Raw genomic sequence first — 22,024 nt, 5'->3', positions numbered from 1 at the left:
ATTATGTTAATCAACGCATTAATTTACTATGACAATCTATTTAATTTCACAAATTATTTTTAAGAGTCGTCAGAATTATAACGAATAACAATAAATGTTGTTTTGCATAATGTATCAATTTTAATTCCTGCCATCAGAATAAAAAGCAAGGTACATGCGTTTAAGATAAACATTTCTCATATTACATTGGTTTTCAGGGTTAAATAATAATTAACATTCCAATCAATTATCTAAATATATTATAAAAGACCAAAGCCAATAATTGTGATGTTGATGTATGAAGGCAACCGCAAACAGTCGATGAAATCGCTCTTATCGGGGTATTCCACTACGACCCGATTCCCCACGATTTGTCCCGATTTTCAATGTTTTGAGGTCGATGATATTCGTAGCTCAATCGGCGAAGATCCTTACTCATTCGTAGCTAGTCGTGAGCCGGTCGTAGTGATTCCTGCAACTCGTGAGCTCCTGAAAAATCGTGGCCAGACTTTAAACGTGTTTAAAATTTGGCCAGGACCTCCGAGACTGAATTTTATCGCAGTTGACTCGTAACAGCGTCGTAGTGCGTTTTCGGGCGTCGTAATGGAATCGTAGGTAATTCTAGACCCAATCGGGAAATTGTTGATCACGTGATCTGTCTACGAATCAGCTACGACTTTGTCAAGACTCTCACGAGTTCAACCCGAGTGAGTTGCGAGCCCGATAAGATTCTCGCGATTTAGATCAAGACTCTCACAAGTTCACCCCAAATGAGTTGCGATCCCGCTAAGATTCTCCTGATTTAGATAAATACCAATAGATATTTGCGCCTAATTCATGGGTGCGTTCGGTGAATTCTTTAGCTAAGTCGTAACCGAACTGCATCTGTTTGCAGTTAAGTACACGTTTCGCAGTAGGATTCTTACACATCGTAGTGAAGTCGCAGAACCTATACGCAGACTTTAAACCGAACTCTCAACGATTCGTCGTAAGACGTCAATCGTACCAGTGTCGTATGCAGAGTATTCGTAGATGTCACGAGTTTTTGTCTCCCCGATTTGTCAATAAGATGTGATAATCGTAGCGAATTCGGCGGGGTTGTTTTCGAAGTGGAATAGGGCCATTAAGGCACCCGCTCTGAACTGATCACGTGTTCACAAGAATCTGTGTCATTGAAGCTATTGTCAATGTCAAATATTCTGTTCGGATGAGTTAAATATAGACCATTTGTTTTGAAGCAATCATCACAACAAAAACGTATTAATGAGTCTTTTCAAATACATTTCAAACGCTGGGGTTCTGGTCATTGCTATTTCTACGGTTTTATTTTTAAAATCGACTAAAGTTACTGGTCTCGCCTAGTGTCGTATTTCGTACATTTCACGGCTAAGGAATTAATAAATCGCAGCCTCACGTATCAATTTCCTGTGTTTGACAGTTGACATAATGGTGTGTACTTACAGGATTGCTGCTACTAATTTATCTTGACGTGGTTTCTATATCGTTAGGGATTGAATTACTAGTCCATGTGCCTTATATTTTAACGTTTAAACATTTACCATTTGCCGCTTTAATTTTCAAGTCAATATTAGAAAATTCTCGCCTCTTAGTCTTGTATAAACACATATTCGCAGTCCGGCATATCAATTTAACATTACTATTAATATTAGAAAGTTATCGAATATCAATCTTTGTATAAAAATTTACTCGCCAATACGGCATTAACAGGTTAAATTACAATTAGTAAAATAGTAAACACATCAACATGAAATTACATTCACACAAAAAATCACTGGTTTTGTTTGCTGATTAGTCGATGCCAATCTATAATTATTGTTAATTGAAGTATTTCGAGTCCCCTAACTTTACACCAATTTAAGCCACAAAAACTTTCAATAAGCGTCCAATGTGCAGACCCCAGTTTTAATCTTGTGAAATGCGAAGTGTTGTTTATTTTACCCTGTCTTGCCGTTGGAATTGGTTGAAATGCCTAAAATACAATGCTCAATGATAATTGTTCTAAGGTTTCATTTTTCCTAAACCCAATCTCAAACCTGATTAGAAACTATTTGACAACTGTGTTTGCTACATTAGCCTTTGCGTTAACCGTGAAATTCACTTACTGCTAACTGTGTTTGTTTTTTGCATATTCAGTTTCTTTCAAATAATGTTTTACTCTATAAACAATTGTTGCACCTGATTGGAAAGATAACATAGTAATTATGTTGATGAAAACAGAGATAACTTGTTCATGTTTTAAGGATAACTTTCTTTCAATTATAAGTAAAGAAGTTAACTAGCAAAAGTCATGTGATGTCGACATGCTTTGTAGAGTACTTTGAGGTTGTAATTCCTTTTGGTTTTTGTATTACACACTTGTTACTTGTGTTTCGTTTGTCTACTACAGCATGTTCGTGACTTTGGGGCATCCTCAATACATTTCGTTTAAGTTGTGGATAATAGAAAAAAACGTTCTTGGGTCAGATGTCATTGGCTATGGGTTGCTTGCTTAAACAGAGTCACGCGAATATTTCTTTTCTATCATATGGATACTATCCACTCTTATTGCAAAGTCTATCGGGTGATCTGTACTAAACGATTGTATATTTTGTCCATGCTGGCTGATAGGCGGGCAACACTATCAAAATCAACTGCGGAAATAATAACCAAAAGTAACATGTTTTATTTAAGGTTTTGTTTTAAGTGCATGCTGGATTGGTTAGGCACTGTAAAAACGAACTTGTAGTTTGTGTTATATATAACAGTTATCATTTAACAAGAAGCCGTTTTGTTTTGTGGAAGACTTTATTAGGCCTTGAATACATTCGAGTATTCAAGTAATATTGCACGAACGTTTGTTCATGTTTCAATTCATAATTTAAAACTTGACCCACTGGTTGTATTTTTTTGTACTATGGATACTTATTTATCGTGAGCTTTATACTATAGTGTAAGACTTAAATACTGTGGGGTTTTTTAGTGCATGCATCATAGGTTAGATACGGTTATAGCAAATATTTAGATACTGTAAAATCTGACTTGTTTTGGTGTAAAAATTAGGGGTTTCGTTTTGCAGATTTAAATCGTCTTGAATAACCTATTGATTTAATTTGTTAAAAGTGTTGTATAGGCAATGTGCCAGTAATATAGATAGAACGTCTGGTTCAATTTTTTTCATGTGCTATACCATACCTTAGCCAGATATTTGTTTTTGCTTTGCGTGGTTCAATTTATAACTGTGCTATTATCCGACATGAAGTCGTACAGTGCATAAGTTGGAAGGTAATTAAATCTAAATGTTTGAAAATTAAGTATATTAATATCGCTCGTTTACCTAAATCCAAAACCATGAAAAACCTGGTACTAAATGTGAAATGTTTAACAAATGCACCTTGTCTGAGCTAAATGATTAACTTCGAAAACGTACATGAGGCGGCATTTATCAATTGGCTATGAATACGTGTCACATAATAATCACAATTGTATAAAACAATTCATCATTTTAGAAGACAGTATAAATGCATTTATTTCTCACATCTTTTCACTACTGCTTTGCAATATTTATGTTTACTTTATCAATATTTGTGTTTGTTTGGCTTGTTTAATACCCTATAAATGGGGTGTTGTAAAGTTGCAAACAACTCGATGGTTGATCGGTACAAAAGGGTTGGTGCAAACGCAACTTAATCATTTGGAAACCGTCTCATTGTTAAACGTTCATAATGTTTATATAATGATATATTGGTTGATGTGATTCATTTTATTTCAATTGTTTAAGAAATGCAAAGGTGTTGATCGGTTACCCAACATATCTGTATTCATAACATTAAACAATCAGAACAGTAAAAATATATATATTTGTCTTAGTCAAGCTACAAAGTAAATATTGGGAATAATTTCCGAAGTTCACCACTTAGCATTATATAAATATTATTAATATATTATTGAAAAGTATAACGGTTTTAAGCATTATCGGACTCAATCTGTTTCTTCAGAAGTTACAAATTTAAAATCTCGAACCTCGTGTGGAAATACGTTTTATTGTTATCTGTAAAGCCGGGCTTGTGACATGGAAAAAAGGAAAACAACCCTACGGAGGCAGATGTACTTTACAAATAGGATGTTGAGCGTAAAGTAACGATCACAATGAAACCCATAGGGTTTGAATATCGTGATGAAACATAGTACAATATCGCGACGTTCGGTGTTTAAGTCGTAATAGCCTCTTAAGTTCTTAACCATGTCCATGTGTTAACCTGGAAACTCTTTAATCATTGAAAGTATGATCTGTTTTATTGGGTTCTACAGTATGATCTGTTTTATTGGGTTCTACAGTATGATCTGTTTTATTGGGTTCTACAGTATGATCTGTTTTATTGGGTTCTACAGTATGATCTGTTTTATTGGGTTCTACAGTATGATCTGTTTTATTGGGTTCTACAGTATGATCTGTTTTATTGGGTTCTACAGTATGATCTGTTTTATTGGGTTCTACAGTATGATCTGTTTTATTGGGTTCTACAGTATGATCTGTTTTATTGGGTTCTACAGTATGATCTGTTTTATTGGGTTCTACAGTATGATCTGTTTTATTGGGTTCTAAACTCGCCGTTTAGAACTGAAGGATATATCGCCCCATTGGTGGAAAAATGTACCATGTGCCTTTTTATTTCAATGCGACATGTTACCTTTTTGCTCCAAGGTGGCGAAATATGGCAATTCCGTTCGTTCATTGATGTTCGCGTTCGCTCCTCATCACGTTCACACTTTGACATTTTTTGATGAAACCTTTTTACAGGATAATTTTTCTTCGCTGATATGGTTAGGTATTCCGTCGATTTGCTGATGACCCGGCGTGTTATGTGCTTAACATATCCTTTACCAGTTAGGGCATACTTTAAGGTCAAATATTCGAGCCTCCGTAACGTGTTCGCTCAATATATCATATCCCTTTTCAGAGATAACATTTTCCATTTAACATTTGGCTTAAAGTGATATTATAGGCATCTTACAGTTTATAGGTGTCTATCGCAACCGTTGTTTATTTTTGGTGTGTTCACTTCATATACACTTATACTTGTTAATTCAGCATCAACATACGAAGACAATATCCCGGAAAGAGAAAAATAATGCATTTGAATATCAACCGTACTTTCGTTTTGACAACTGACATACATGATTAGATTTACGATGTGAATCTAAATGTAGTTTTAGTTCAGATTCGTTCATAAGACACAACGACACTATTTTGTTTTACGAATCATTTCGGCTTAGAGGACTCACCAGTCACGTAAAAAATCGAATATAAATTATTTTTTTTTAAACAACAGGTAGCAAGATAAGTTACATATAATTGGTCAGTAAACACATTTTAAATAACTCTTTTGACCTGTACATTCTTTTCAGCTAAATTCAACAGTAAAAAATGCCCATAATATCACTTTAAATTAGAAAGGAATGGCCTTTCATGATGCACACTCAAGGTTACTTTAACAGTTCAACGTAAAATATTTGTTTCCGTTTTCCGAACGTTCTGTTTACCATATTTCACCATAATATATTTCGTAAAACTTGTTATCCAACGACAAGCACAATAAGTTTGGAATTAATTTATTATATCTTTTGTAAGAAATAAAACATTAACAAAAATATACAAGGAAAGTATGATAGCTTATATCCCCCGACCCCGGAAGGATGTGTTATAATAGGATCATGCCAAAAAGATTCTCGAAAGAAACTCGTGTGAGTGAGAGAATCGTCCGCCAAAAAGCGTGGTTTATTCTGAAGCGAATAAACCATACATTAAGACAATGTGTAGAAAGAATGAGGCTGGCATTGTCACACTTTGAGGCTGAAAAGGTTAAGGTGGTTGTTAAAACTGTCCTTTAAGCTGCATTGCTACATTTCTGATATTAAAAATTGCTTTCTTCTGGAACTGTTAATGTTATGATAAATAGATCAATACTTTTGATTTACAGTTCAAACGCGGTTGCAGCAGTTTTAGTAATTAGTCAATATTGGTATTCTGTGCTCTGTATATTTTCCTGTGTTGCATGGGTAATTGGAAACTTAACGAAAGACTATTGCATTTTAAAAATAGTACACTGAGTGATAATGTCTGTAGAGTTTAATATATCTAAGATATTATAAAAATTTAATTTTTGAAATAGTAATTAATAAATAATATGTCAACTCATGATTGTTTAAATCATAGATACAATAACCGACACATGTACTACCTTTCATAAAAATAAAAATTTCTTTAAAAATATGTTTGAAAAAGCGTGTGCCTCTAAATATTTGAAATGCTGAAATAGAACAGTTCATGATGAGCGAATCAAATAGCATGGGCTCTTCTATAAGAAATGTTATTATATGTATAATGTATAACTTCATATTAACGGGAATAGTCGGAATAGCGCATGACAGTGAAGTTGCAAATAATAACATCTACTTTGATAGCCGATCTGGCAATCAGCTTAAGATCACTAAAGAGGAGAGGAAATATATTAAACTTCGAAATAATACGGAACTACGCTCGGGATTTGACGTCGACGTTAGTTTTGCTTTTTTTATTTAAATTCCATCATATATTTAACGTGCGTAAAACGTCTCAATTATTGTGGAGTATTTTAGCGATTGTTTTTGCGAAGTTGTTTACTATAAAATACTTTATGAAAGCATTAGAGCGGAGCGGAATGAACGGGATATATTTCCTAAAACCTCTTAGAGTCTTCGAAGCTTTGCACTGATCGTTTCATATCTGTGACTACAGTTTTATTCATTGTGCATGTCTGTTCTGTGTTGCCGTATTGAATTATACCAAAAGTCAAACTGTTTTAAAATCTAAAATCACTCACTATAAATGATGGACAACTTGTTAGATACGGTATATCTCACGCGTATGCAGCTGACGTCTGAATTAGATAATATTCTCAATAATGTTGCATTGGTCAACGATACAGGGATAAACTTATTGGTACTGTGTGTTTAAAAAATCATGCATTTATATGAATAATGTTGCTGTGTGTTTGTTTTTCTGATTGTTTTTTTTTGTTCGTTCAGTCAAATATGATCGAAACACAAAATCCGCGACAGCATAATTATTGTTAGAACACTATTTCACCGCATAAACAATGCAATAAAAGTACTTAAGCTTCTGCACCACCAATTAGCCAGTCTAAAATCTGCTGAAACTAGGCATAGCCGGTCTTAAATCAATTGAAACCATGAATAGCCAGTCTTATAAAATCTGCTGCAACCACTAATAACCGGTCTTAAATCAATTTTAACCATGATTAGCCAGTCTTAAATCTGCTGCAACCACGGATAGCCAGACTTAAATTCGCTGAAACAAAGAATAGCCAGTCTTAAATCTGCTGCAACCACGAATAGCCGGTCTTAAATCAGTTTAAACCATGATTAGCAAGTCTTAAATATGCTGCAACCACAAATAGCCAGTCTTAAATCCACTGAAATCACTAAAAGCCAGTCTGAAATCTGCTGAAACCACGAAAACAGGTCCAGAACAGATATGCCGTCAAGATATTAGTTTAATGACGAAAATATCTCTGACTTCTTATACTTTGACCAGGTGTTTGTACCGGTAGTTTACGAAATGTTAAAAAGAAACATGATATAGTAGATTATAGAATTTTGCATGTTTCTTTTTTTTTCTTAAACTTATCGATGTTCCTTTTTTACGAACAAAAAGTCACGAGAAGTTTGTTCGAACTTTAATTTGCATTTGATTGTCTAACATAGAGAAAATATGTTATACGAATGCATTTACAACCAAATAATATTACAGCATAATTTGCAGTTTCCAATCTGTAATGTTTCTTGGTTTGTTTCAAGATAACTGTGCGTTGATTGTTTTCCTAAATACGCGTATATTTATTATATGGTATATATAAATTTTATTATCTAATCTCATGTATCTTATCATCTTATTAATTTACTAAATAAATGTATATTTATTTACCAAAAATGACCCGGGATCCAATGAGCTTCGTTCTGCAGAAACTGGCCATGCTTGTAGAGTGTCAGACCTTATAAGCCAGGCTAATCAAGGACGACACTCTCCACCTGAACTGATTGTCTTTTAACGAGAAGAAAGAAGCCATTTTCCTTTAAAATTCGAATTCCATAAAATTGAAAAGTGTGGACTACAAAGGCTAATGTAGGACGAAACACATGAAAGACCAGTTCTCCCAGATGAAGTTTCCTTGGTGGATGTAGTCAACTGGAAACAGTAATAAAGGGCTGAAACACCAGATCTAAACTGATCGCGTTTTCATCAGAGCCTGTGTCATGCTATTTTCAAAATAAGGCTCGATACACATTTTGAATGCGTTGAATATTGACCATATTGTTTTGAGGAAATCATTAGAACAAATGTGTATAATGAGTCGTTTTACATAAATTGCAAAAACCGGGTCTGTTGGCAGAGATATAATGACGGTTTCTTTTAAAAATCACCCAATGCTTAGATTACGCCTCGTGTCGTATTTTCGTAAATTACACGGTGTGGAGCCATTAATTGAAGCTCATGTAGCCATTCATGATTTGACAGTTGACATAATGGATCTTCACTATAGGATTCCTGATACTCATTTTTCATGAACACTGTACTATATCGTAAGCCTTACATTATATTCCATGACCCTGACATTAAAACGTTTTTGAGCAAAACACATATTAAATTTTGCATGAAAGGGTTTTTAAAATTTACGACATTTCTCAGTATTAGAAATTTCGCATTTAAGTCACGCATAAACATAAATAGGATGTTTACTTAAAGGTAAATAGTACATTTATTTCAAAAGTCAAGGTATCAAACCGACAAAACAACCACACGTCATCACTGGTTTCGATTGCTCGTTAGTCGATGCTTAGCCATAAGTTATTGTTATTTGATAAGTATTTAAGTCCTCCAACTTTACACCGGTTTAAGCCCTCAGATCAGTTAGCGTTTTCTGAAGTTGGCCTCAGTTTAAATCATTCGTTTTGCGTAGTTTTTGTGTTGTATGTAATACCTTGTATTGTAGTGGCAATAGGTGAAGTACCTAAAATAAAATACTCAAAGATTGTAAAAATAATTTCTCTCCTGATATTGTTCTCGGGGTTCTTTTTTCCTAAACCAAACCAGATTATGATAATAATATTTTGAAAACTGTGTTTGCTAGATTAGCCTTTGCATTAACCGTGAAATTCACTCAGTGTTCACTCTTGTTTTCCCGTCATATTCAGTTTCTTTCAAATAAACACTCACTTTATAAAACAAATGTTGCAACTGAGTTGGAAGATAACACCGCTGATGTGAACAGAGATAATGTTTATGTGTTCAAAGGTTACTTACTTTCAATAATAACTCATGAAGTAAACTTACAAGAGTCGTGTTATGTCGACATGCTTTGTAGAAGACTTTTAGCTGGTACTTCCTTAAGCTGTTTGTATGAAAACAATTTGACTTGGGGCTTTTTCTACAGCATGTTTGTGTACTGTGTGCGTTATTAAAAAAACAACAGAAAACGTTTTTTTTTTTGCTACGGATATATACGGAAATGATACTATCAATTTATATTTCAAATTATATATCAAATGATAAAATAATAGGAAGCTCTCATGCCTTCTGTGCATACTTGCTGATATAAACTCAGGTTTATCAAAATCAGCCAATATACAGTTAACAAAGATAATTGTTATACTGTGAATTATTTTATTAATGAATGAAGCATAGGTTAGATACTGCTATAGCTTACGTTAGTAACTCTAATTTATGAAATTTTAACTAAACAAAAGATGTGGTTTGTTTTGTAGAACAAAATATATTGTCTTAAATAAACTCAAGTATTGTATTTGTTATTATGGCGGAATGTGCGAATCGCCAGTGAATTTATAGTAAGTTTGGTTCAAATATATTTTTATTTTGCATATGATCTTTGAGCCGGTTTAGTTATTTTTTAATTAATTATATTTGTTATATGCCACAAACACATATCAGTAGTTGTACATAACATAAAGCAAGACCTTAAGCCATGTGGTATTTATTATCAAAGTGCAAAGGTGTTATAAAATTCATGCGCTTCTTAGCGTCGTGAATCTTGTGGAAAGGCATATAAAAAAAGCACAAAACCCATTAATTTGTTTAATGTAGTAATAATTTAATTAAAACAACATTAGCAGAAACTTAATTGTAGGATTTTATTTAAAACTTGTAATCAATTGTCTTTGAAAAACATGACACTTTGTACAACATAATATTTGAAAAATAAAATAAGAATATATGTTAAGTATAAATTATCGAGTTTGTTAGAAATATATTGGTCACACTAATCAATATCTCACCAATTCGCAAAATTATAGCCGAGCGGTTATTCTTGTTAATCTTGCCTACGTATTAAAGTATCGCAAAGCGACATTTAAATGATTGCTAGAAACACTACATTAACAGCGATCAATCGGTATCGATTGGTTTATCTGTACTTCATTATGATAGTGATTCCGATAACATGGGGTCATAAAGAACACGCTGAGATAGTTGGGAAGTTATGCGGTCTATACGCGGTTTTGCTGCAATGAATGAAAGGGAACTGTTAATGAGTATTGAAATGATTTTAAATGTTTAACTTTAAGTGAAAATATTTTATTTCGTGAAAGCGAATGGACAAAGTTATGAGTGTTATGGTGATATGAAGAACTGATTATAGTGGTTTAGTGATTTATAGACTGTGTATATATTATAATTAATAATAAACGTTATGCAAAAACTATACACATATCGTTTATACATATGTTAATTTTTTATTATGATAAAAGTTGTTCTTGTTTCATGATTGAGCAAATAACTTATTAACATTGAAAACGTATTGTTACACTAAGCCCATCTGATAATGTATTGACCAATTAAATCTGAACGAAATCAAATGAATTCGTTAAATAAAATTTTGAACCGTGCGCTTTGAAAAGGGGTTTAAAGCATGTGCGTAAAGTGCCGTCCCAGATTAGCATTTGCAGTCTGCACAGGCTAATCACGGACGACACTTTCCGCTCTTATTTTATTTTTCATTTACAGAGAGTCTCTTCTTAGCACAAATCCAGTTTATGCGGGAAGTGTCTTCTCTGATTAGCCTGTGCGGACTGCAAAGGCTAATCTGGGACGACACTTTTCGCACATGCATAAAACCCTCTTTCCACAGAGCACGGCTCGTTTATAATTGTGTTATCTCAAATTATGTGAAATGTGGAAACAACACAGTTCATGATGAGTGAATCAAATCGTAAGGGCGCGTTGATAATATACGTGTTTGTATTCATACATCTATTTCAATAGCCGATCCCACAATCAGCTTATACTCACTAAAGAGGAGAAGCGTATATTAAACTACGAAATAATCTGGAATTGCGCTGGGGATATGACGTCGACATAAGTTTTGCTAGGCTGATCTTTGAATGAATAGTTCAAATATTTAACGCGTTTCTTTGGTTTACTAAAGCTTTGTATTTTAACGTTAACGCTTTGAGAAAGTAATGTTCTCTTTGTTTCATTAAGCTGTTTTTGAACATTTATTCGTATGCCTATAATTTTCAATAAATATTTTGAATGATCGCATATCAGTTAGGTATAAACTAAACGTTTTACGCTATAAAAAGTTAATAGTTCATTTATTTTTAAAGTAAAAGCATCAACTTGACAAAACAACCAGACACAAAACTTGTTATGCTTGCTCATTTCTCGATGCCTAGCTGTAATGTATTGTTAATTGGTTAATATTAACCCATTTTTGCCTAGTGGACTTTCCCATCCTTCTTAATTGGATCAATTTATTTCCAAAATTAGGGATGTCTAATATACTTATTTCTTCATTTAGAATATTTCTTACAGATATTCATTTAAGCAAACAGCGCAGACCCTGATGAGACGCCGCGTTATGCGGCGTCTCATCTGGGTCTACGCTGTTTGCCAATGCCTTTTTTCTAGACGCTAGCAATAAATGTGTTAAGTACTCCAACTTTACACCGGTTATATCCCTTAAAACTGTTCAGTAACCATAGTAATGCGATGATCCCAGTTTAAATCATTTGTTTTGCGTAGATTTACCTTGTTTGTAGTGGAAATTTACAAAAGGTCTTAAATAAAATACTAAAGCATTGGTATAAGAATTTCTCTCATGATATTTTTTCTTAAGGTTCATTTCTCCCCTATACCAAAACACCAATCTGATTAGAAACTATTTGACAACTGTGTTTGCTACATTAGCCTTTGCGTTAACCGTGAAATTCACTTAGTGCTCATTGTTTTTGTTTTTCCGTCGTATTCAGTTTCTTTCAAATTATCACTTAGTCTATCAAACAATCGTTGTAACTGAGTTGGTAAATAACGCCGCTGATGTGAACAGAGATAAGTCCTTCGTGTCTTCAAGATAACTTTCTTTCAATTATAACTCAAGAAGTGAACTGCAAGAGCCATGTGATGTCGACATGCTTTGTAGAATACTGTGAGCTTGTAATTCTTTTGGTGTTCGTATTAAAAATGTTTACTTTTTGTTTGTTCAGCATGTTTTGACTTTTAGGGCATCCTCACAACATTTCGTTTGAAGTTGCGGATAATAGAAAAACGAACGGCTTAACCGAGTCAGATTTTATAGGCAATGGATTGCGTGTTAAAAAAAGTCACAGGAATATTTCCTTTCTGTCTTACGAATATCATACCATCCGTTCTTATTACAGTCTGTTCGAGGATGTATAACAAGCGATCGTTTATTGTGTGCATACTGGCTGATATGCACGCACCATTCAGCTAAAAATGTAACCAAAAGCATCACGCTATATTTTTTGTATTATCATTTTATTTTATTTATGTATTTTTTTCGGGGGGGGGGGGGGGGGTTCAGTGCAAGATTGGGTAGGTGCTGTTTAAGGGCACATGCAATTTATGTTATAATTATATGATTGTTCGTTAAACAATAAGCCGTTTTTTGAAAGACTTTACTAAGTCGTCAATAAATGTGAGCATTTTATTTGTTAGAATAGTTTAAGAGCGAACGCCTAGGTAAATTAATAGAACGTGCAAGTATTGTTCTTTTGTTATAGTATATTTTGGACGGATAAGTATTTTTGCTTTCACGGTTCAGTTTATAAGTGCACTTTCACTGGCGGTGGAGACTTACAGTGCAATAAGAAGGAAGATAAATAAAACCTTACTATACCATGTATGAGCTTAATTGTTAAGTTCAGAATGCAAATGAGGCAGCATTTGTCAAATGGTTATGCATATTTGTGACATAATGGTCAGAAATGTATGCAACCATTATTCACTAAGGATCACTTTTTATAGTATGTGTAAGTTGAAGTTCACCCCTTGCTAGATTCAGCCAGTGTCACGCATCAATGATATATCAATACATAAAAATATAATCAAAAGCGCACATTCTAATATAAAAACCGACAAAATAACAATTTAAAATGAACGCAATTCAAATTTGAAGATAATATGAAAAAAGTGATCCTTAGCAAGTGTTGAGGAGTGTACGTTATGCATGCATGACTTTTCTCACTACTTCTCACTGCTTTTATGCAACATGAAATTTTTCTAAACAAATGTTTGTTGTATTAGGATGTGTTTTTTTTTCCTTATTAAATATTAACTACCGTTTGAATGGAGCATGTACAATGATGCATTATGCCTTATTGTGGATCGTTGCAAAAAGGTCGTCGCCTAAAACACTCGATAAAACCGATTATTCTTGTGTATTCATTTCACTTTTTGGCATAAATATGTCAATAATATGTTGTATTTGTTGTTGGGATTCATAAGATTTTAATTGTTTAAGAAATGAAAAGTTATGCAAGTAAAACCAATGTTGTTATTGTTACAAGTAACGCCTATGTCCTATAGTTGAAACAAAATATAGTATTTTCTTGCCCTTTACTTTGGATTGATACAATATATAGTATTTTCTTGCCCTTTACTTTGGATGAACAAATGTACATGCCCGGAATCTTACATAACAGTTTTAAGCCGTTTTCCTGATTCAATTCAAATGAATAAATGTAATTAATTTCCAACACTTGGCATTTAATTACTTAAATTATTCTATTATTGAAAGGTATTACGATTTTAATCAGTATCAGACTAAATGGTTGTCTTTTACAATACGGATTTTAACATTCTAACCTCTTATTGACTAAGTTAAACTTGCTTTTATTTTATATTAGTTGTAGAGACCTAACCCGTGAAAACCACCGTACGGCGTCAGGTGTAATTTAAATACAAAATGTGGAATTTCAAATTACGATGACATCGACACAAAAATAAGTTACATGTTTGATGAACAATAATACAATCTGGCGACGTGCAGCGTAAAATTCATAAAAGTGTATTATCCTGTCCATGTGTTTTATGTGGTAACTTATTTATCATTGAAACACAGTTTGTATCACAGTATGACACATTATGAACAGATAAAACACTGTTTTGCATTTGCTGTTTGATAAGACTGACGACAAGTGAATAAACCTTTTCCCACTGAGAAGAAAAGTGAAAATGACTATGTGCAAACAGCCTAAAAGCACAACATCCTCGAGTAACTCGCAGTTTGTACAGGGTTTATGCTGTTTGCTGCATACCTGTATGAAGTCGTTTGAAATAAAGCTTTAAAAACTGTTATCAAGTAAGAAAGATCTTTAATTAAATTTAACTTTCTAAGGGACTGCAAACACTTCAAAATACGTATCTAAATTGTAAAGGATTAAATACTATTGACCATCGCTCTGTGAAAACCGGTTTTAATTCTTATGCGTAAGTTCTCGTCTTAGATTAGCTTGTGCCTTGTTTTTGTAAAAATTTGTACAGTTGCTGTCAACGACGACCGTTATTGTTTTAAGTTGTATTTCAAACTTTTTTATCTTAACGCACAAGTGGATGCTTTACAAAATGCACATATTTAAATAAATGTAAAGTTATTCGATTTGATTTAAATGTAATACATCTAATCAATAAACGCAATCTTTAATCTTTAAAACGGCAAATAAAAATTAGATTGAATTTTGCGATTTCTTGTGGGCCATTTTTCATACAATTGTTTACGTAAAGAATACAGAATGAATGCGCACTTTTGAATAAAAAGTGTAATGTAAATAAACTCAGACTTTAATTATATTTCAAATCGAACTTTGGTCCTACTGTACATAGCTGTGGAGTTGTTTTTGTAGTTTTTATTTTAATATTTAAGTACATTTTGGCTGTTTCCATGGCGTGTGACGTTCTTGTTTTTTTTTCGTTCAGCAACTGGTATTAAATTTAAACGTGTATGTATATTTGGTATCGGAGTATCGCTATAACAGCCAAGCGATAGGATGTGTGTACCTTGACTTGGTATCAAAGCGACTGTTAAATGTTGGCTCAAAAATAACCTTACCAGCGAACTATAGGTCTTATCAATACTGCGTTAAGAAAGAGAGTCTGTTAACTTGGTGGAGTAGAAAAAAACTCTTCTGAAATAGTTTTGATGATGCACGGTTTAAACATGATAGTCCTTTAATAAAGGATAATGAAAATGAAATGTTAATGATTATTTGCAAATAGAAAGTTATTTAAATGCTTACTTTTAATTAAACATATTTTTTTTCGTGAACACAAATGGATATATAGAACGTTTTTATGAAAGAGGAGTAATAGCGGTTAAAGTAGCTTATGGACTGTTAATTTATAATAATTTGAAATACTTTTGATGAACGACCATATCGAATTTTTTACTGTAAGATTATAAATTGTTTTGTTTTTCTCAAAATTGCAAAAATAACAAACAGAATGAAAAAAAGGCATCATTTCATTTGGTTATGAATCTGTACAAAATCAAATGAATTCGTGAGGAAATATATTTGAAAGAGTGTAGAACTCAAAATATTAGAAATGTGGTAATAGAACAGTTTACGATGACTGAATCAAATTTCCAATCTTCGTTGATAACATTTGTTTTTATCTATATTATGTTCCAGTGCATGTATGCGGGAATATTTGGAATAACGCATGACAGTGAAATTGCAAATAATAACTTTCATTTCGAGCGCCGTTCGCGTAATCAACTTAAAGTTTCTAGCGAGGAGCGAGAGTATATAAATCAGCGAAAAAGGCTGGAATTACGCTGGGGATTTGACGTCGACGTAAGTTTTGCTGATTGTTTATGAGCCGCGCTCTTTGATAAGGGGGTTTAATGCATGCGTAAAGAGTCGTCGCAGATTAGCCTGTGCAGTCCGTCCGCACAAGCTAATCAGGGACGACACTTTACGAATATAAACTTGATTTTTGCGAAGAAACGACTTTCTTGAAACAAAAAATATCATAAAAGCGGAAATTGTCGTCCCTGATTAGCATGTGCGGCATGCACATTGTTATATTTTTTTTTCAACTGAGCACGGCCTAAATATATTCCAAAAATATTTAATTTGCGTGAACTGAACTGATCGCGTTTTCACAAGAGTCTTGTTTTGTCAAAATTAAGCTCGATATTGAGTTCGGATCGAACAAAGTTCGGACGCGTAACATATAGTCCATATTGTGTTGAAGAACTCGATAGAACAACGTTCGGATGCGTTAAATATATTCCATATTGTGTTGGAGAACTCGATAGAACAAAGTTCGGATTCGTTAAATATAGTCCTTATAAAGTTCAAGAACTCGACAGTACAAAGTTCGGATGCGTTAAATATAGCCCATTTTGTGTTGAAGATCTCGATAGAACAAACTTCGGATGCGTTTTATATAGATCATCTTAAGTCGAAGAACTCGACAGAACAAAGTTCGGATGCGTTACATATAGTTCACATTAAGTTGAAGAACTCGATATAACAAAGTTCGGTTGCGTTAAATATAGTCCATATTAAGTTGAAGAACTCGACAGAACAAAGTTCGGATGCGTTAAATATATAGTCCATATTGTGTTGAAGAACTCAATAGAACACAGTTCGGATGCGTTAAATATAGTCCATATTAATTTGAAGAACTCGATAGAACAAAGTTGGGATGCGTTAAATATAGTCCATATTAAGTTGAAGAACTCAATAGAACAAAGTTCGGATGGGTCTTTTAAGATTGAATTTATAAGTCTGGACTGTGGCAATGAGTTTCTTGCCGGATTAATTTAGAATCGTCGGAAGTAAAAGTTTAGCCTATTGTCGCATTTCGTAAATTACATGGCATAGAATCATAGATCGCGGCCAATGAAGCATTCATGATTTAACAGTTTACGGTTGTCATTTTTAGGATTCAAGAAATTAATATATAATAAATACTGCAATAGCCTTAAATAATAGCCAATGCCAATGTGATTTGAACGTGTTTTTTTAGAAAAGTATGTTCTTGTAATTTTTATTAAGTTGTGTTTAAACATATACGGAAGTGTTAATTTCCCAATGTTATTATAACAATTTGATATTATATTAATTTACATAGCAAAAATTACGAATTTGAAAAAAAATCAGTCACAAAATAAAAAAAACACCAGTTTTATTGCTCGTTTGTCGATGCATGTTTGGCTTTACTCTTTTTTAATGAGCCTCGCTCCAGGAAAACTGGGCTTAATGCACATGCTAACAGTGTCCTTCCTGATTAGCCTGTGCAGACAGCACATGCGAATCATTGACGACACTTCGCTGTAACTGGATTTTATCTAATAAGAGACTTTGTTCATGTCTAAGATACCATAAAGCAAAAATTGTCATCCTTGACAAGTCTGTGCAGAATGCACAGGCTAATCTGGAACGCACGTGCATTAAGCCCCGATTGTTAGAGCGAGGCTCACCAACTTTAATCCTCCAGTTTTACACCGGTTAAAGGCCTAAGTCCTTTTCAGTTTTTCCAATATGGTGAATTAATTTTAAAGCGAGATTATACGAATTTTATATTTGTTAAATTATAATATACTGATAAAAATATGTTACAATTACACAAAATAGGCAAGACAAATTATACATTGAAGACGAATTTCATAAAATGCAGAAAAGACACATTAGCGCGCCGAGCCGATTGTGGCGAAGATATTTCGTACATATTTTCCTACAATAACCGAAGCATGCGTCTTTTTAGTTAATGTTCGTGTGTGGTATAAATACATATCGTTGCAGGAAATAAAATGATCCGTAAAACTAAATTAAGATTCACCTCGTACATGTATGATGATATTCAAGCTGGCGAATTCGACCGTACAGACATGGTCGATTTCATAATAAAATATCTTGCTTATTTCGCATTTTTTTCGAACCATGTTCTTCTTAACTTTTATTTTAATTTATATTGAAATATATGTTTAATAAGTTTTTTTACACACTTAATATAAATTCATAAATATTTGACAAAATCGTATAATCTCGCTTTAATAATTTATTTTGGTAAGTGATCTGCTGCATGTATTAAACTGTATTCCATAAGCATTTATCCACATGCCTTAAATAAAATACCCAAATTGCTGTAACAAGAGTTAGCCTCCTGATAATATTTCTTGTTTTTTTTTATCTATACTCAAAACCTAATCTGATAAATGATTTAAAACTTTGTTTGCTACATTAGCCTTTTTGTTTAGCGCGAAATGCACTTAGTGCACACTCGTTTTAATTTTCGTCATATTCAGTTGTTGTTTTGTTGTTTTTTAAATTATCACTTGCTCTCTCAAATAACCGTGCAACAGATTCGGTAGATAAAATCGCAGATATAGCTTTTTCATGTGAAAGGGAACTATCTTTCTTTATTATATCATGAAATGTACAAACAATGGCATTGTGATGTCAACATTCTTTGTAGAAGATTTCGAGCAGGTAATTCCTTATGTTTTTTGTATTACAAAAATGTGACTAGTGTTTTGGTATAACATCATGTTCGTGACTTGTGTGCATTATTTACACATTTCGTTTGAAGTTGTGTATAATAGAAAAACGATAAGCTTTCTTGAGTAAGATTATATGGCCGTTGGCAATGGATTGCGTGATTAAAACATTCACTTCAATTGATATGATACTATCCATTTACTGCAAAGTCGATCCCATCCAAAGTAGAAAGCTATCGTATCTTGTGTGCATACGGGTTGATATGCACGAAGACAATCTATTTCAACTAAGAAATAACTATAAGGATCTTCATATATCGCGGTTGTCTTTTTTCAGTGCATGCCGCATTGGTTAGGTACTGTAATAGCGTACTACGTGTAATTACTGTAATATTTGACCTTTTTATTAAAGAGTGAGGCTTTTTGTTTGGTAGAGTACTGTATATTGTCTTGAATATATTCAAATATTTAATACTACACGTCGATCTTACCCAAAAGGCAGAGGAGGGATGAAGGTCGCTGTGGCGTAGTGTATATGGTGTCCGGGTGATCATGAGTTCGATCTCCACTCTCTGAGCATTCGTTTTATCTCCCTCCCCCCACACAAAAAAGACACGTAGTACTGGTTCTACCGAGGAAACAAATTCGAGATTGTTTGCAATCGAGCTGTAATAGGCGAACGGCCGATTATATTGATAGAACGGTTTGTTTAAATATTGTTCATTTGTTATGGCATGTTTTAGCACGATGATTCTCTTTGCTTTGTACTGTGCAATTTATAAGTGTTCTCTCATCGGCGATGGAGTATGATAGTTCAATACGTAGGTGTGTATATACAATCATTGCACTATGGGAATTTAGTTTATTAAAATTTATCGTTTAGCTACATCTAACAACAAAAACGCGGTCACACATGTAAATATCGCTTCCAAATGTACCTTTATGGGCTTAACTATTATAAATAGAATGCAAATTATGCGACAATGGTCACTAAGATATTTGAATATTTGTGAATTAACAGTCATTAATTCGTAAAACTATTAATTAATCAACAAGGAAGACTTTATAAATGTATTTACTTCTGCCTACATTTCAGTACTGCTTTAAGCAAGCAGTAGGAAAAATAACTTAGCATGTATTTTCTGCTGTGTGTTGTTGTTTTTAAATTAATTCGTTAATTTAAAGTAAATAAATTTTGAAAGGGATCGTGTACAGGTGCATAGGGCCCGACGGTAGATCGATACAAAAGCGCCGGTTCAAAAGGGTCGTCGTTTCAAATGCTCGATACCATCTTTTTACTTTATAAAAAACTCAATCTTAAGCATTCATTATGTCTATATGATTCTGTATTTGTTTATTTTATTCATTAAGTTTAAATTAAAAGTTTAAAGTAATACAAATGACAGACACTTCATGCTGTTGATAATACAAAAGCCAGCTTTTGCATACGCCAAAGACTTTGCTGATCGTGTGTTCATATCATTTAACCCTTTATCACTTAGATACGTATTTCACCCTTTACCACCGAGATACGTATTTAATGTTCAGGAACTGATGCCCATGCCCAGAAATTAAAACAATCAGTTTACAATCATTTTTCTGATGATTTTATTAAAATGATATTGTTTATGTTTGATACACCACAACGAATGTCCGATTGTGTACGTAACATTAATGTAAATTTACCATAAGCTATGTGATAACTATTATCCAAGTTTACTGGCTTAAACAATAATTCGTAAGCTTCTCAACGCAATTACTATTTAGAAAGTCTATAAAAAAGCAGCACGCCGGTAATGCGTTTAATAATGGAATAATAAAACTCCAAAATACAGTATCAATAAGGATAGCATTGCATCTGTTTTAAAACATGTGGTCCAGTGTCTATACAGTACATGATTTTTCGTACTAAAACGATGACATTATAACGACAAAACGTAATTCCAATCGCTTTGGAACCCACAGCCACTTTTTTCTTGTGTGCATTTTTGGTGCGGGATGCGGCGCTATATGATATGCCCGGAAAATGTTCTGACGGTTTAATAAGGGGGGTGGGGTTTTAAAAAAGACCCCCCCGCTAATTTTGCCGGGCGTTTTATTTGTCTGACAATAAGGCATTTGATCGCTACATGGATGGACATAAAATTTACATTACAATTTTTTGTATAAATAGCAGATGAATGCTTTACTGAGTCTAAGAACGTTCGTTCGCAAACATGTCGTTGTATCAGAGACTTCAATCGTTTAAAAACAGGCCTTCCCATTTCGGCGTGTCAAAGGAAGACCTGGCTAGCCAAGGGTTCATCTACGACACTTGTGTAATCTCCGAAAATATTGAGTGTGTTCGATGCGTGTTTTGCCATGTGCACATTTCCATTTGGAACATGGATAAAGAAGATGTAAAACTGAGGCATCGACAGCTGTGCCCTGTTTGCCCTTTTGTGTTCGATTGGGTCATGAACACAGAAGAAGAAGTGAAACTTAGTCAGCGACGGTTTAGCCGTGCTTGTCCTTTTGACAATGAATCATTCGGTCGGTACTTACAAAATGAGTTTTCCAAGCTATATCAAAAAGCAAACAATGGAATTGCGAAAACAGAAAGCAATAACCAACGATGTTCAACGAAATCGGTTGATATCCTTCAAACCAAAGATAACCAAAATGATGACGAATACGATAATTACAGTGATTTCGATGACCTGCTTACGGCGAAAATTGAAAAGACTTGTACTCGTACCCGCCCCAATTCCTATAAAAAACAAACTGAAAAGCAACGTAAAAAGGCTGAACAAAGGCGTTTGCAAAGGCAACTTTCAAAACGAAGAACAAAAATACGCAATGCAAATCGAGATCAAAAACAAACATATTGCCAGGAAAAAAACGACGATGATAATTACACAACTCAAACAGTTTCCAATGATCGAGATGTAAAAATACATGATCGAAAAATGTGTTGGGTTTGCAGAAGCCGTGATATCGATGATATGATAGAAGATCAGTTTTTGCAATCTTACGAACGTTTTTTGGAGGAAAAATATAAAGAAGAATTCGACAATTGTTTTGCGGACGAAATCGGTGGCGTCGATGATGAAGAACAAAATAAAATTGAACATCTACCTTATGTTCAATCGCCATATGACTATTTGATTGACAAAAAGCTGGATGAAGAGGCCCACCATATTTATTTTTTTGATTACGAGGCATTCGCGCAATACATCGAAACG

The 22,024-nt window shown here is 33.6% G+C and overlaps 1 protein-coding gene across 2 annotated transcripts in view; it reads left to right on the top strand.

The window, feature by feature from the left end:
- The first annotated feature begins 15,980 nt into the window (after positions 1-15,980).
- The window catches only part of LOC127863923 (stromelysin-1-like), a 61,609-nt gene continuing 55,565 nt past the window's right edge, over positions 15,981-22,024 (top strand). For both annotated transcript variants that reach the window (XR_008041247.1, XM_052403609.1), the window contains exon 1: positions 15,981-16,146. Coding sequence is in view for 1 of the 2 variants with exons in the window: in XM_052403609.1 (XP_052259569.1) it covers positions 15,985-16,146 (162 nt within the window). In the remaining variant the exon portion in view is untranslated. The remainder of the gene's footprint in view (positions 16,147-22,024) is intronic.

Source organism: Dreissena polymorpha, unplaced genomic scaffold (genome assembly GCF_020536995.1).
Source record: "Dreissena polymorpha isolate Duluth1 unplaced genomic scaffold, UMN_Dpol_1.0 chrUn060, whole genome shotgun sequence".
Taxonomy (NCBI): Eukaryota; Metazoa; Mollusca; class Bivalvia; order Myida; family Dreissenidae; genus Dreissena; species Dreissena polymorpha.
Note: the sequence above shows the minus strand (reverse complement) of the source record. Positions and strands in the feature narration are given on the sequence as shown.